General features: G+C 53.1%; 1 protein-coding gene across 1 annotated transcript; it reads left to right on the plus strand.

Annotated features, from left to right (window-relative positions):
- The first annotated feature begins 1,874 nt into the window (after positions 1–1,874).
- SERPINA5 (serpin family A member 5) lies at positions 1,875–12,187 on the plus strand. Its single transcript, XM_024760017.1, has 5 exons — positions 1,875–1,951; positions 7,813–8,434; positions 9,773–10,043; positions 10,403–10,550; positions 11,192–12,187. The coding sequence occupies exons 2-5, from the start codon at positions 7,828–7,830 to the stop codon at positions 11,378–11,380; spliced, it is 1,215 nt and encodes a 404-aa protein (XP_024615785.1). The 5' UTR covers positions 1,875–1,951; positions 7,813–7,827; the 3' UTR covers positions 11,381–12,187.
- Positions 12,188–12,529: the final 342 nt, after the last annotated feature.

Genomic DNA, 12,529 nt, shown 5'->3' on the forward strand with positions numbered 1-12,529 from the left:
AGAAGTCCTTCAGCATCTGCTTAGTCCCATCTTTCCCACATAGTTTCCTCGGGAACCTGTTTGGGAGTATTATACGAGTTTCCTGTTGCTGCTGTAACCAATTATGACACACTTAGTGGCTTAAAGCAACACAAATTTATTCTCTTACAGTTCTGGAGGTCAGAAGTCCAAACGGGTTCCTGGGTCAACATCAAGATGTTGGCAGGGTTTGCTTCTGGAGTGCTTTGGCCCACGGCCTCTCATCACATTGTTTTTCTCCTCCTGCTTTCCTGATCACATCGCCTCCTCTGACTCTGATCTCCCACCCCTCCCTCTCACTCTCTCCTCTCTCTCTTTCTCTCTCTCTCTCATAAGGAAGGACCCTTGTGGTTACGTTTTGGACCCACCTGGGAAATCCATAATAGTCTCCCCCCCATTTCAAGATCCTTAACTCAGTCACACCTGCAAATTCCTTTTGTTATATAAGGTCACATTCACAGGTTCTGAGTATTAGGATGTGAATATCTTTGGGGGACTGCTATCCATCCTACTACAGGTAGGTAACACTGATTCCCTTCCTATAGAACATAGTTTGGGAATCTCTAGACTATGAGATGAAGGACTCTTGCTTATGTCACATGGCACAATGGACAGAAAGCAAAACCTGGACAGAAGGGACCTAGTTCCTCCTTGTTAATGCCTCTCCCTATTAGCTGTGCGCTTTTGGGCTGATCACCTAACCTCTCTCAGCTTCCGCCTTCTCACGGATTCCATGGAGATGCGGGTGCCCATCATCTAGCGCGCTGCAAGGGCAGGGAGCACAAAGCAAGCACCTGATGCCTGGTAGTGACTGTGCTTATCTCTAGGTTGAGATAAAGTTCAGTATTATGCCCTTTGCAGAGTGGTTGTAAGGACTAAAAGAGGTAATGGGCCATAACTGGGCCCAGAATCAGGGAGTGAGAAGGGGGACATCTCAGAGGTTGTAGAGAGACCCTGGTTGCTGAGCACCAGGATCGCTTCCTCTGGGTAACACCTGGCCCTCTGTTTCCTCCACCAACTCCACACGCGACAGTCACCCACACAACCTCTGGGTCATGGCCACACACTGGATACCCCGGTATTAGGAAGCCCCAGGCATGGCGACCTTGGAAATGAAACAAGGGTTGAGTCAACACCCTAGCACTTGGAAATGTCCTTGAAAGTGTGGGCCTGAGTTTTGAAGCCCCAATTTCAAGGTAGAAAAGGACAGTCCAAGTGAGCCCACAGAAATCCTGGAGACAGACCTTTGCTTAGCAAAGAGCCCTGGCCTTGGAGCCAGCGACCTGGGCACTCAGCCCCGCTCTGTCCCTAACTGATGCACATCTCTGAAAAGTTCCATCATCTCTCTGAGCCTCGGTTCAGTTATGAGTGCAATAAGAGGGGTGGATACAGTGATCCCTCATCTCAGCCATTGTGAGACCCTCTCAATCCATCTAATTTCCACCGGGATCTGGCGACGGGGGTCCATGAATCTAGTAAGCGCACAAGACTTTGAAGAGCTTGGGTCCTCACTCCTCCAGATCTGCAGCAAATTGGCTGCAGGAAACAAAAGGGTCAGCCTGGAGGAAGGGAGGAGGTTTGAGAGGATGTCTCTCTCCCTGCGTCTGGACCAGCCGGCAGCTGGTCACCTGTCCATCCTGGTCTGCCTGGGATACTCGTGCCATTGCTGGCAGGTGGTGGCTCGTGTAGGGCTTTCGGGGCAAAGACGAGATGGCCCTGGTCAGAGCTCAGATGGCTTTGGCTTGGTAGGCCTAGAAGCCCTGCCAGGATAGGACAGGGCGAGGCTGGCTGGGGCGGGGCCACGGGAGAGGCGGAGTCAGGGCCCTGCTGTAGTCAGTGACAGATGCTGGCTCCAGTCCAGCCAGCCCTCTGCTCTTTACCGAGCCCAACCGACCGTCGCCTCTGCTGTGTGCACGCTCGGCCGCTGGACAGAGTAAGTACAGGCACAGTGGATGGAGGGCCGTGGGCTCGGGGGCGAGGAATGGACTCTGGAGTTATGGGATTTGGAGGGCTTAGAAACTTTGGAGGTGCCCCAGGGTGAGCAGGACACAGTGGTGTGGAGGGAGCCAGGGCCTCTGGAGCAGAGAAGTGGGGGACACCCCGCCCCTTGCTGTGTGGTCTTGGGGATGACACTAAATCTGGCCGAGCCTCAGCTTCCTCGTGGATAAGATGCAAATTATTGCACCCCTTGCATGGTGTGACTGTGAAGAGCACAGCTGGTATGTGTGGAGGCATTTTTAGTTGTCATAACTGGGGCGCGGGAGTTGCTATTGGCTTCCAGAGAGTAGCGGCCAGGGATGCTGCTGAACACCCTGCAAAGCACAGGACAGCCCCCACCGCAAAGAATGATCTGGCTCCAAATGCCAGCAGCGCTGAGAAACCCTGAACGGGGACAAAATGTCTGGTACCCAGGACGTGCTCGATAAACCATAGCTTCTACTGTTTTTTGTACCTGGAACCTTGGACCTCTAGAAACCAGGAAAAATGTTCAAGTATAATCTGTTTCCCTGAGATAAGGCTGCCCTGCCCAGAGGCTGCTACCCAGACTGGTTGTTAGAGCTCCAGATGCCATTTTGCCGTTTGTTAGATAAACAAAATGTGGATGTGAAGTGAGTGACATTTTCAGTTTTTCTAAGGATGGGGCTTTTGGCATGAAATGCAACAATAAAAGGGAAACTGCTCCCCTGGGCCAACATCCTTATTGCCAGATCCAGAAACTGCAGCTTGAAGAATAAAGGGGGCGGGAGGGAACTTTGGGAGGTGATGGATGTGTTCAGGCGTTGATGGTGGTGATGGTTTCATGGATGTGTACTTCTCTCCAAACTCATCGAGTTGTCTACATTAAATATGTACAGGTTTTGGGGTGTCAGTCCAGCCTCAATAAAGTGGTTTTTAAAAAGAAAGAGAAAGGAAACTGAAGCTGAGCTATTCAAGGTCAGCTGAGTTATTCAAGGTCAGCTGGCATGTTAGCCCCAGGGCCACGAGGGCTCAGTCCTGGACGCCCAGCCTGGCTCATTCCCACGACTCGGTGGCCAGCATGTGGTCTAACACCTCTGAACTACAGAGAAGGAGACAGGATCCATTCATCCATCCACTCATCCATTCATTCACAGGGGTGTCTGAGCATCACCCCTTGACTGAAAGTGTCACGGCGGGACCAGCACAGATGCGGGTCTTCTCTTACAAGCACATGTTCTAGTGGGGGAGAGGCCGGAACAAGAGGGGTCAACAGCACACACATACATAATTGCACTTCTGTAGCTGACGGAGCCATGAGAGAAACAATCAAAGGGGCTGTTATAGAGAATAATGGCGGAGAGGGCGTGGTCACGTGTGGACAAGGTACCGCCAAGAAGTGACGGTTAAGTGGAGGCCTGGACTCAGGGAGAAACTGGTCCTTGTGAGAAAGGTGGAGAAAGGGCTCCAGGAGGGAGAGCAGAGTGTGCAAGGGCCCATGGCTGGGATGGGGCTTCTGTGTTAGGAATTGAAAAAGAAGAAGTGTGCCCTGGGAGACAGAGCTGGTCACATGAGGCTGGGGACAGCAAGACAGAGCCCGACTGCATGCATCCTCATGGGTTATCGTGCAAATCAGTTTGGTTTTACCAAGCCACTGGGCAGCAAGAATGTTCTTGGGCAGGGGAGCGGCTTGACCACGTTTGTGATTGAAGGGGATTCTTTCAGAATGTACTTATGTATGTAAAATGGCTCTCAGGCCCAGGAGAAGTGGGGTCCAGGTGAAAGAAAAAAAAAAAAAGGCTTCCATTAGGATAGTGGCAGGGAAAATTGGGAGAGGCAGGCAGATTCGGAGCTAGAAACTGGCAAGCCTTGCTGATAGTCTGGAGATGGGGAGGGAGTCCCCATCTTAGGAAAGTCCCCCAGGTCACTGATTCCAGGAAGCTCTGCCCCCTGGTCTTTAGGATCCAGGGGAAGTTGTGATTTTGTCTTTTGCTCTCTGCCTCGGCTCCATATCTTGTATCTATCTCCTTGCGTAATTAGCAGATAGTGGACAGACCCTTCTGAGCTGCACACCTCCCATGGCTGAGTCCAAAGTCTACCTCGGTGGGACTTTGTTGCCTAACATTTGGAATACACGCCAGCAGATTCTGGGTCTGGATGGTGGGAGACCAGGGGAAGGACTGCCCAGGGCCTGCCTACTCCATGCCCACCCTCGGTCGCCACAAGTCCCTTTGGCCTGGGATGCCAGATAAAACTGATCGATCTGCTCTCTTCCCTCTGACACGCGGGAGCATCTCTGCAGACACACTGGCGTCAGGGGCCCAGGAGAGGGTCAGCCAGGCCAGGCTCTGCCGGCACGCTGCGGGGGCTGGTGTCCTGAGAGCCAGGCTCACAGAGCCTGGAGCAGACTCTCCACTGGCTCAAAGCTGGCACAAAACTCTGTAAGCTGTATATTTGTACCAGAGGCCCAGGAGCGTAATGGCAAAGACTGGGCTTAGAAACTAGGAAACCCGAAATGAGCACCCCTGGGCCTCCACTTTCTCAGAAGTAACCTCTCTGACCCTCTGTTTCCTCTTCTGTACAGTTGTGACAAGGACACCAACTCCATGTTGCTATGGAGGAGTGTAAATGAGCTAATTCGTGTGAACAGGTTGGGAGAGACCCAGGGATACTCACCAGCAGCCACAGAGGAGGGGGAACAATGTGGCATTCCTCAGAGCCCTAAAAGGTAGCCAAGAGGCAGCGTGTACACCAGTCAGAAGAATCTGGACTTTAACCTGGTTCCATCACTCACTGGCTGGCACAAGCTTTTCCATTTTGCTAAGCCTCAGTTTATTTGGCTGTAAAATGGGGCTAATAACACTTTTGGTAAAGATGAAATGCAGTAATATTTATAGAGTGTCTAGCAGGTCCTTAATAAACAGTGGCTTCAATAAGAGGGGGAGAGAGAGAACTAAACGGAGCCAGGTTTTCTGGGTCCCAAACCTGCAGCCCAGGGGAGCCAGAGGGAAGCTGAGCCCTTGCTCTCTACGGGGACTCGTGGGGCGTTCAGAGAAGTGGCTCTGGCCCATCAGATTGCTGGTGTTTCAGGGGGGTCAGGCAGTGGTGGAGCCACGGCACCAGACCTCTAGGTTTTTATGAAGAAACTGAAGCCTGAGAGGGGAAGGAGGGCCTGGCTCAAGGTCACCAGACTGCAGGGGTGGGAGGATGGGAGACTGGAACTCTCACTCCTGCTCCCCCGCCAGCTGCCCCTGGGCTCCGTCCAAGCAGAAAACTCCTCTGCGGTCTGTAGCTATTCTTTGAAAGTATTTCTTTTAGGGTAATTATCAGCTCGGTGTTAATCTGTGTCTGGGAGCTGGGGGGTTCTTCAGCAGCTTCCTGCTACATTGGTGATTCTAACACTCCACACGCTAAAGGACACAGAGATCACACCACCCACCCGTGTCCTTTACAGACCTCCGTGAAGGCAAGTCTCAAAGTGGGAACAAAAAGGGAGTGTCAGCATGGGGAGCCTGTTCCTTAATTCTCTGCAGAGCAGGGGCTATCAGTGGTGACCGTGGAGGCCAAGAATACAGGATCCGGAGGCTGTGATACAGAGGAGGGGGACCAGGGATCTGGGGGAGCTAAATGGTGTGGCGGTTCAGAGCGTGAGTTGTGAGGGTCAGAACTAGGTCTGAACCCTAGTAGCTTTGCCACTACTAGCAAGCAAGTCATCCTCTCTGAGCCTCAGATGACCCGTCTGTAAAATGGAGCCAGTGATAGAACCTGCCTCCGTGGGCGGGTGTGAGGCTAAAGCAGTTGATATATGTCAAGACAGCACAGCACCCAGCAGTGGCGGGTGCTGGCGATGCACTTGGGCCTCCCACGGGCATGGGGACTGCTCGGGCCGCTGTATTTGGTTCAGGGTAGCTGGAGGTTCTGCAGATAGAATAGACTAAATGAAGTTCCTTTGTGGACTCAGGTGCAGTTGAGAGGCCAGGGGTGGTGAGCATGACTTGCTTGAGTCCGTCAGTTTCATTCAGACAAAGACGGCCAGGACTGCCGATCCCCAAGCTCCCTGGTGTCCCCCACGCCAGCCACGTCCAATGCAGCTCTTTGGGGCTCTTTGCAGTTTGGTTTTGTGTGGGTCTGTGACTCTGCGTCTGTGCTCGCCCTGGGCCTGGGGCACCTGATGACACGGCGTCCACCGGGGGATGCACACCAAGCGCGAGGTCTCATCAGGGGTCAGTCAGGCCACCGTGGGAATTAGTTGTCCAGCCGCCACCAGGCTGCCACGAGAGTGTGTGTGTGAAAGCATGTACCCCACGGTACAGCTGGGGAAACGGGGGTCTCGGGTGTGGCTCTGGCCAGTCGCTGCCGCACCAACAACTCACACCTGGACAGCATGTCTGCACCGGGCACTGCTCCAAGCACGTTACGTATGTTGATCATTAAAGCCCCAGCCCCTGGTGGAGGTTCTGTCACGACCTCCATCGTACAGGTGGGGCAGTGGCATGGGTGTAACTGACTTGTACCACATCACACTTTGAAGGAAGCAGTGGGACTGAGACTTGAACCCAAGCTGCTGGGCTGCAGAGTCTCTGCAATGTTCACGGGGGGTGGAAGGAGGGCTTTAAGAGGCCCGGGCACAGGAAGGATTTCTGGATGCAGAGGAGGGGTCTAGGAAGGTGGTCATGCGAGAGACTGTGGGCAGAGGACAAGGCCAGAATGATGCAGGAGCCCCCAGGGCCCACCTGAGAGGCTGTAGACAGACAAAAGGAAGCTGAGGGCCTCCTCACCTGGGGGACACACGAAGAAGAGATGCCTGGGGGCTCAAACAACACACATTTATGGTCTCACAGTCCTGGAGGCTGGAAGTCCAAGGTCAGCAGGGCTGGTTCCTCCCAGGGCTTCTCTCCTTGGCTTGTACGTGAATGTCTCCTCCTCCCTGTGCCCTCACATTCCTCACGTGGTCGCCCCTCATTCTGTGTGTGTCTGTGTCCTAGTGTCCTCTTCTTATAAGGACACCAGCCACATTGCATCAGGGCCCACTCGACCTCATTTTAATTTATTACTTCTTGAAAGGCCCTGTCTCCAAATACAGTCACATTCTGAGGTACAGCGGGTTAGGACTTCAATGAATGGATTTGGGGGACACAATTCAGCCCATCACAGACAAGAAGGGAAGTTGGGGGGCTCACGTTAAGAGGGCGGAATTTCCTCAAGGGGGGAAGGTGCCTCTGATGACGGACAAGGATGGCTTTGAGGGGTCCTGGAGCAGCCCCTGGGGAAGGAGAGGGGGACTGATGGCGTCGTGTGTTCACTGATGAACTGCAGGAGGCTGGCACGCTAGCCACCACGCCATGGAGTAGATGCTCCAATGCACAGGGACGAATCCAGCAGTGTAGCAGGGGCCACGGCGGGTAGCTGCCCTGAGCTCAGAGAAGGACACGAGGTCTTGCAAATGCTACACCCAGGGAAGGAAGTGAGGGTTAGGGGCCGTGTATGGAAACAGGCTGCCAGGTCCCGGTAACCTCAGAGACGCTAACCCGGCCGAACACGGGAGAACCCTCCGCCCCACGGCCCATCCCCCTGCGACGTGTACCTCGACGTGGGTGAGGGAGGCTTCTCGCCTTGGTGGCCAGTCCCCACCTGGGATCTCGCCCCTCCGCCTGGTGCTTGCTCTCCCCACCCACCGATGCCCATGTCCTCAAGTCTCTGTGCTGCGGTCCCTCCCGCGCTACCTAAACGCTCACTCACAGCCTCTCCGGTTCAGCATCGCCCTTTGAGGCTGCTGGTTGACGGTGCCGCCTCCCGGAATGGCAGCCTTGCTTGTGACCTGCCCACCCTCCCTTTCAGGCCTGGGCAGCCACGATGCGGCTCCGTTTACTCCTGTGCCTGGTACTCCTGAGCCCGCAGATGGCCGCCCTGCGCCGAACCCAGAAGAAGAGAGTTCAGGAGCTGCCGCCCGCAGTTGCCACGGTGGCCCCTGGCAGCCGGGACTTTGTCTTCGACCTCTACAGGGCCTTGGCCGCAGCTGCCCCCGACCAGAACATCTTCTTCTCCCCTCTGAGCATCTCCGTGAGCCTGGCCATGCTCTCCCTGGGGGCGCGGTGCAACACAAAGGCGCAGGTCCTGGCGGGCTTGGGCCTCAGCCCCCAGGAGGGCCAGGAGGAGGAGCTCCACAGCGCCTCCCAGCGGCTGCTGTGGGAGCTCGAGCGGCCCAGAGACGGCCTCCAGCTGAGCCTGGGTAACGCTCTGTTCACCAAGCCCACGGTGCCCATGGAGGAGGCCTTCCTGGGCGCCATAAGGACGCTGTACCTGGCAGACACTTTCCCCACCGACTTTGAGGACTCTGAAGGGGCCCAGAAGCAGATCAATGATTACGTGGCAAAGCAAACGAAAGGCAAGATTGTGGACTTGGTTAAGGGCCTGGATGGCACCGAGGTCATGGTCATAGTGAATTACATTTTCTTTAAAGGTAAGGCCCTGAACTTTCTCTTTTAAGATGCTTTTGTCAAAAAACAAAACCAAGCCAATTCCCACACACATGAAAGAGTGGGAGTGGATTTATTCTTTTCTGATCCCTGTTGATAGACTGAAGCCAACAGCAGCTGGGTGAGACAGTGTCTTCTTACTGCATAAGGTGGAGTGAAAGACCCCGGATGCTGTTTCCTCCACTGGGGAAGAGCTGGTTCCTGTTTGTGCCCCTGGGGGCACTTAAAGCAACAGCTTCCACAGAGGCTCTGAAGCATGAGTTTTTCAAGGCCACGATGCCAGAGAAACTGACAGCATGGCTACTCAGGGCAGGACTGTGGGCCTTAGAAGGGCCTTAGAGGGCATTTCCCAGATGCTCCCTGGTACCCATATCCTCCTAGGGGCTGTTTCCTCAACCGAGAAATCCTGGGACAAGAGCCTGTTCCCTTGAACAGTCCTCTCCCCCCTCCCCAAGAGCTGACCCCCCCATCTTTATCTCCCTGGCATTGCTTGTAAATATCCCTACTCATCTCAGCTTGTACACCTGCTTCTCCTTCTAGATGCTGAGCCGCTGAGCACCCTGCGCGGGGCCTGCTGGGGATGGGGGAGGGGCGGGGAGGGAAAAGGATAGAGGAAAATAGTTAAACTGTTAACCAAGCCCCCCTCTTCCCGTGGTCACAGATGGTGAGTATCAGGCTTGGACTCTAAGATTTCTTGTCCCCTGGTCCAGGGCTAGGCTGCAGAGGACAGATGTGAAATAATCTAAGTGGGGCATGCGGGAGGGATCTATATTTGATAACTAGTAAGAAAATGGAAACAATTACTTGTCCCACTTTGAACAAAATGTCCCAAGCAGACAAAGCAAGAAGCATAATCACAGACTTCTCAGCAGGAAAAATCATGTTTTTGCAGGAACCTTTCCAACCTTTCTCCCAAACCCAGATTGAGATCAAATATTGGGAAAAGACTGAAAAAGAGAATAACTCACCCAGATATAGTGTAGCTTTGTCAGCCATACATACTAGTTACCCTTTTCACTGGGATTTTTGACCTTGAGTAGAAACATCAGAGATTCAGACAAACGACATTAGGGGTGAAGGGTCTCTGAAGACACGAAAACCAACCTCCTTGTTTTGCAAATGCGGAAATAAAGCCCCACAAAAAGTTCAAGCCCGTCCCCCGAATTAGGAAGTGGCTTGTCTTTATATTCAAGAGGTTTGGCAGTCACTTCTGCCAATAAGACTGCTGCAAAGAGGATGCTGTCTGTTTGGTAGGTTTAGTGTCTGCACACTTTTCATTGGCAGCTGAGAATGTTTAATTCCTTTTCCATTTTAATCTTTAGCTAAGTGGGAGACAAGCTTCAACCGCAAAAGCACCCACGAGCAGGACTTCCACGTGACCTCGGAGACGGTGGTGCGGGTACCCATGATGAAACGAGAGGATCAGTTTTACTACCTCCTGGACCGAAACCTCTCCTGCAGGGTGGTAGGGGTCCCCTACCAAGGGAACGCCACCGCCTTCTTCATTCTCCCCCACGAGGGCGGGATGGGACAGGTGGAAAATGGCCTGACAGAGAAAACACTGAGGAAGTGGCTCAAGACATCCATGAAGAGGTATTCTTCACACTATTCCAGGGCCAGCCTGCTGCTGCACATCTGCAGGGCCACACGGCAGTGGTGGGAGAACTCACCTGGCCTGGGAGCCGCCTCCCAGCCCAGAGGCGTCATATGAAGTCCCAGCCCTCTGGCCTGACCCAGATGGAGGGACCAGGGCTGGAAGCTGGGTTTTCTGGCGGGGCCGTCAGAGTGGGCAGTGACCTCTGGGGGCAGCCCAGGTCCAAGTGTAGAGTAGGATGGGTTCCATTGTAGGCAACGTGCTGGAGGAGCATTATGAAACCAAGAGGAGATGGCAGGAATGTGAGCTCAGGGAGCCAGTGCTCTGGGAGAGTCCAAGAAAGGTCTTCTCTTTCCAGGCAGCTTGAGCTTCACCTACCCAAGTTCTCCATTGAGGGCTCCTATCAGCTGGAGAAAGTCCTCCCCAAGCTGGGGATCAGAGATGTCTTCACCTCCTATGCTGACCTGACAGGCATCTCCAACCATTCCAACATCCAGGTGTCTGAGGTGAGCCCAGAAGCTCCTGAGCACCTGCTTTCAGAAATTCCTATCCTATCCTATCCTATCCTATCCTATCCTATCCTATCCTATCCTATCTTATCCTATCCTATCTTATCCTATCCTATCCTATCCTATCCTATCCTATCCTATCCTATCCCATTCCTCATTCCAAATCCTTTCTCTCTCTCTCTCCTCTTTTCCCTCAGGAAGCAAAGGTTTCACTTTGCATCTTGTCCTCTGAACAATGGGAAACCCTATCCAGCACCGTGTCTTGGGGGAAGGTGTCTTGTCTGAAGCAATCAAAACTAAGAATTGGATGCTAGCTCCTTCACTCAACAGCTGGTGTGTGAAGGAGCTAGAATCCTCCAGCAATTACTTGACCTCTCTGAGCCTCCTTTCTCTCTATAAACTTGGAGAGTCACACCCTTACTGCTAGATACAGTGAGAATTCAATGAAAGACACGCATGCGCTCACCTGTAAGCCGTGGTGCGCAGTGGTTGTTCAATCACATCATCTCCTATCTGCTTCATGGCTCAGGAGCACAGAAACTTTCACAGTGATGCTGCTGGCAGAAACTTGTCCGTTTCCCCCTGATGGCATCTCCCAGCCCCTGGTGGCTTGGTGACGCCTGATGTCTCCCCTGCAGATGGTTCACAAAGCCATGGTGGAGGTGGACGAGTCGGGAACCCAAGCGGCTGCAGCCACGGGGACAATCTTCATGTTCAGATCTGCCCGGATGAGCTCTCAAAAGATAGTATTCAACAGGCCCTTTCTGATGCTCATTGTGGAGAACAAAAAACACATCCTTTTCCTCGGCAAAGTGACTCGCCCTTGAGATGGGGATTTCTCCTGAAAGGCACGGGCTTCCATAGTGGAAGATGAGGGTGGCCTATGGCCATGTATCTGCTGGGAGCTGGTGATATACACAGGTTTAATTGACTAATGAGGCTTCCACAAATAATAATAATAACAATAACATTGAAATACTGATGATTGCTTCTTTTCACACGATTGCAAGATGGGTGCTTTGGAGAACATTTGCTTTTGGTCTCACCTTTCATCCATGGAGATTAGCACTGAGATCCAGAGAAGCCACACAGCATGCCAGTGGCAGAGAGAAGCTCAGAATCCAATCCAGGAGGATTGTTCCAGTAGATATTTCCACCAGGAAGCATATTCCCAAGCCTAGTTCCCCACCTGTCTGTAATACCAGCTACCAGTTTGCCATGGTTTGGAAAGGACACTGGAATGGGGGTATGAAGTGGGGCTTCTGTCCCAGCTGTGTGACATTGGGTAATACTGTCGCTCTCTGGACTTCGGTTTCCCCACGTATACGATGAAGGGTCAGGTCAAGGACTGGAGGATCCTTGAAATCATATAAAAAGTGTAGAATGTTCCCCACAAATCAGGTGATTTCAATGCATCCAAGTGCCACCCATCTTTTAAGGAAAGCAGGTGGACGGCAGGGTGGACACGGCCATCCCAGGTTTGTACCGTCCTGTCGGTACATTTACAACCTCGTGGGCTTGGCTGGGGGTGGGAGAATGGAGGCCTGTTGCAAATACTAGAGTATCAGTTGAAGACCCTGATGACTAACTGTGGATTTTAGTGTCAGCAATAACAATGAAGCATTTTGCAAACACTGGGTGTCATTGTCCTTCTAGTAGTACCTCTGGGAACAGCAACTTTAATAGCTTATGTTCCAGGACTGATGCTAGGCGCTTAATCTGAATGGTTGCACTTACCCCTCACAATATCCTGTACCAGGCAGGCACTCCTCTTATCCCCACTTTACAGATAGGGACGGTGAGGCTTGTAGAGAACAGGTAATATGCGTAGTCACACAGCTCCTTGGTGGTGGAGGCAGGATTTGACCCCAGGAGTGTGGCCCCCGGACCACCCTCTCAGCCCTGGGCTCTGCCGCAGAGGAGACATGAGCCAGAAACAGAAGCCCAGGTCAAGTGCATCCGGGCACCAGCTCCCT

Source organism: Neophocaena asiaeorientalis, unplaced genomic scaffold (genome assembly GCF_003031525.2).
Source record: "Neophocaena asiaeorientalis asiaeorientalis breed wild unplaced genomic scaffold, Neophocaena_asiaeorientalis_V1.1 scaffold476, whole genome shotgun sequence".
NCBI classification, from domain to species: domain Eukaryota; kingdom Metazoa; phylum Chordata; class Mammalia; order Artiodactyla; family Phocoenidae; genus Neophocaena; species Neophocaena asiaeorientalis.

Bases quoted from the DNA above. Each gene is read 5' to 3' on its own strand.
- SERPINA5 (XM_024760017.1), top strand. From the start codon at position 7,828: ATGCGGCTCCGTTTACTCCTGTGCCTGGTACTCCTGAGCCCGCAGATG. The intron at 8,435-9,772 runs GTAAGGCCCTGA...TTTAATCTTTAG, and splicing joins GAATTACATTTTCTTTAAAG to CTAAGTGGGAGACAAGCTTC. The intron at 10,044-10,402 runs GTATTCTTCACA...TTCTCTTTCCAG, and splicing joins CTCAAGACATCCATGAAGAG to GCAGCTTGAGCTTCACCTAC.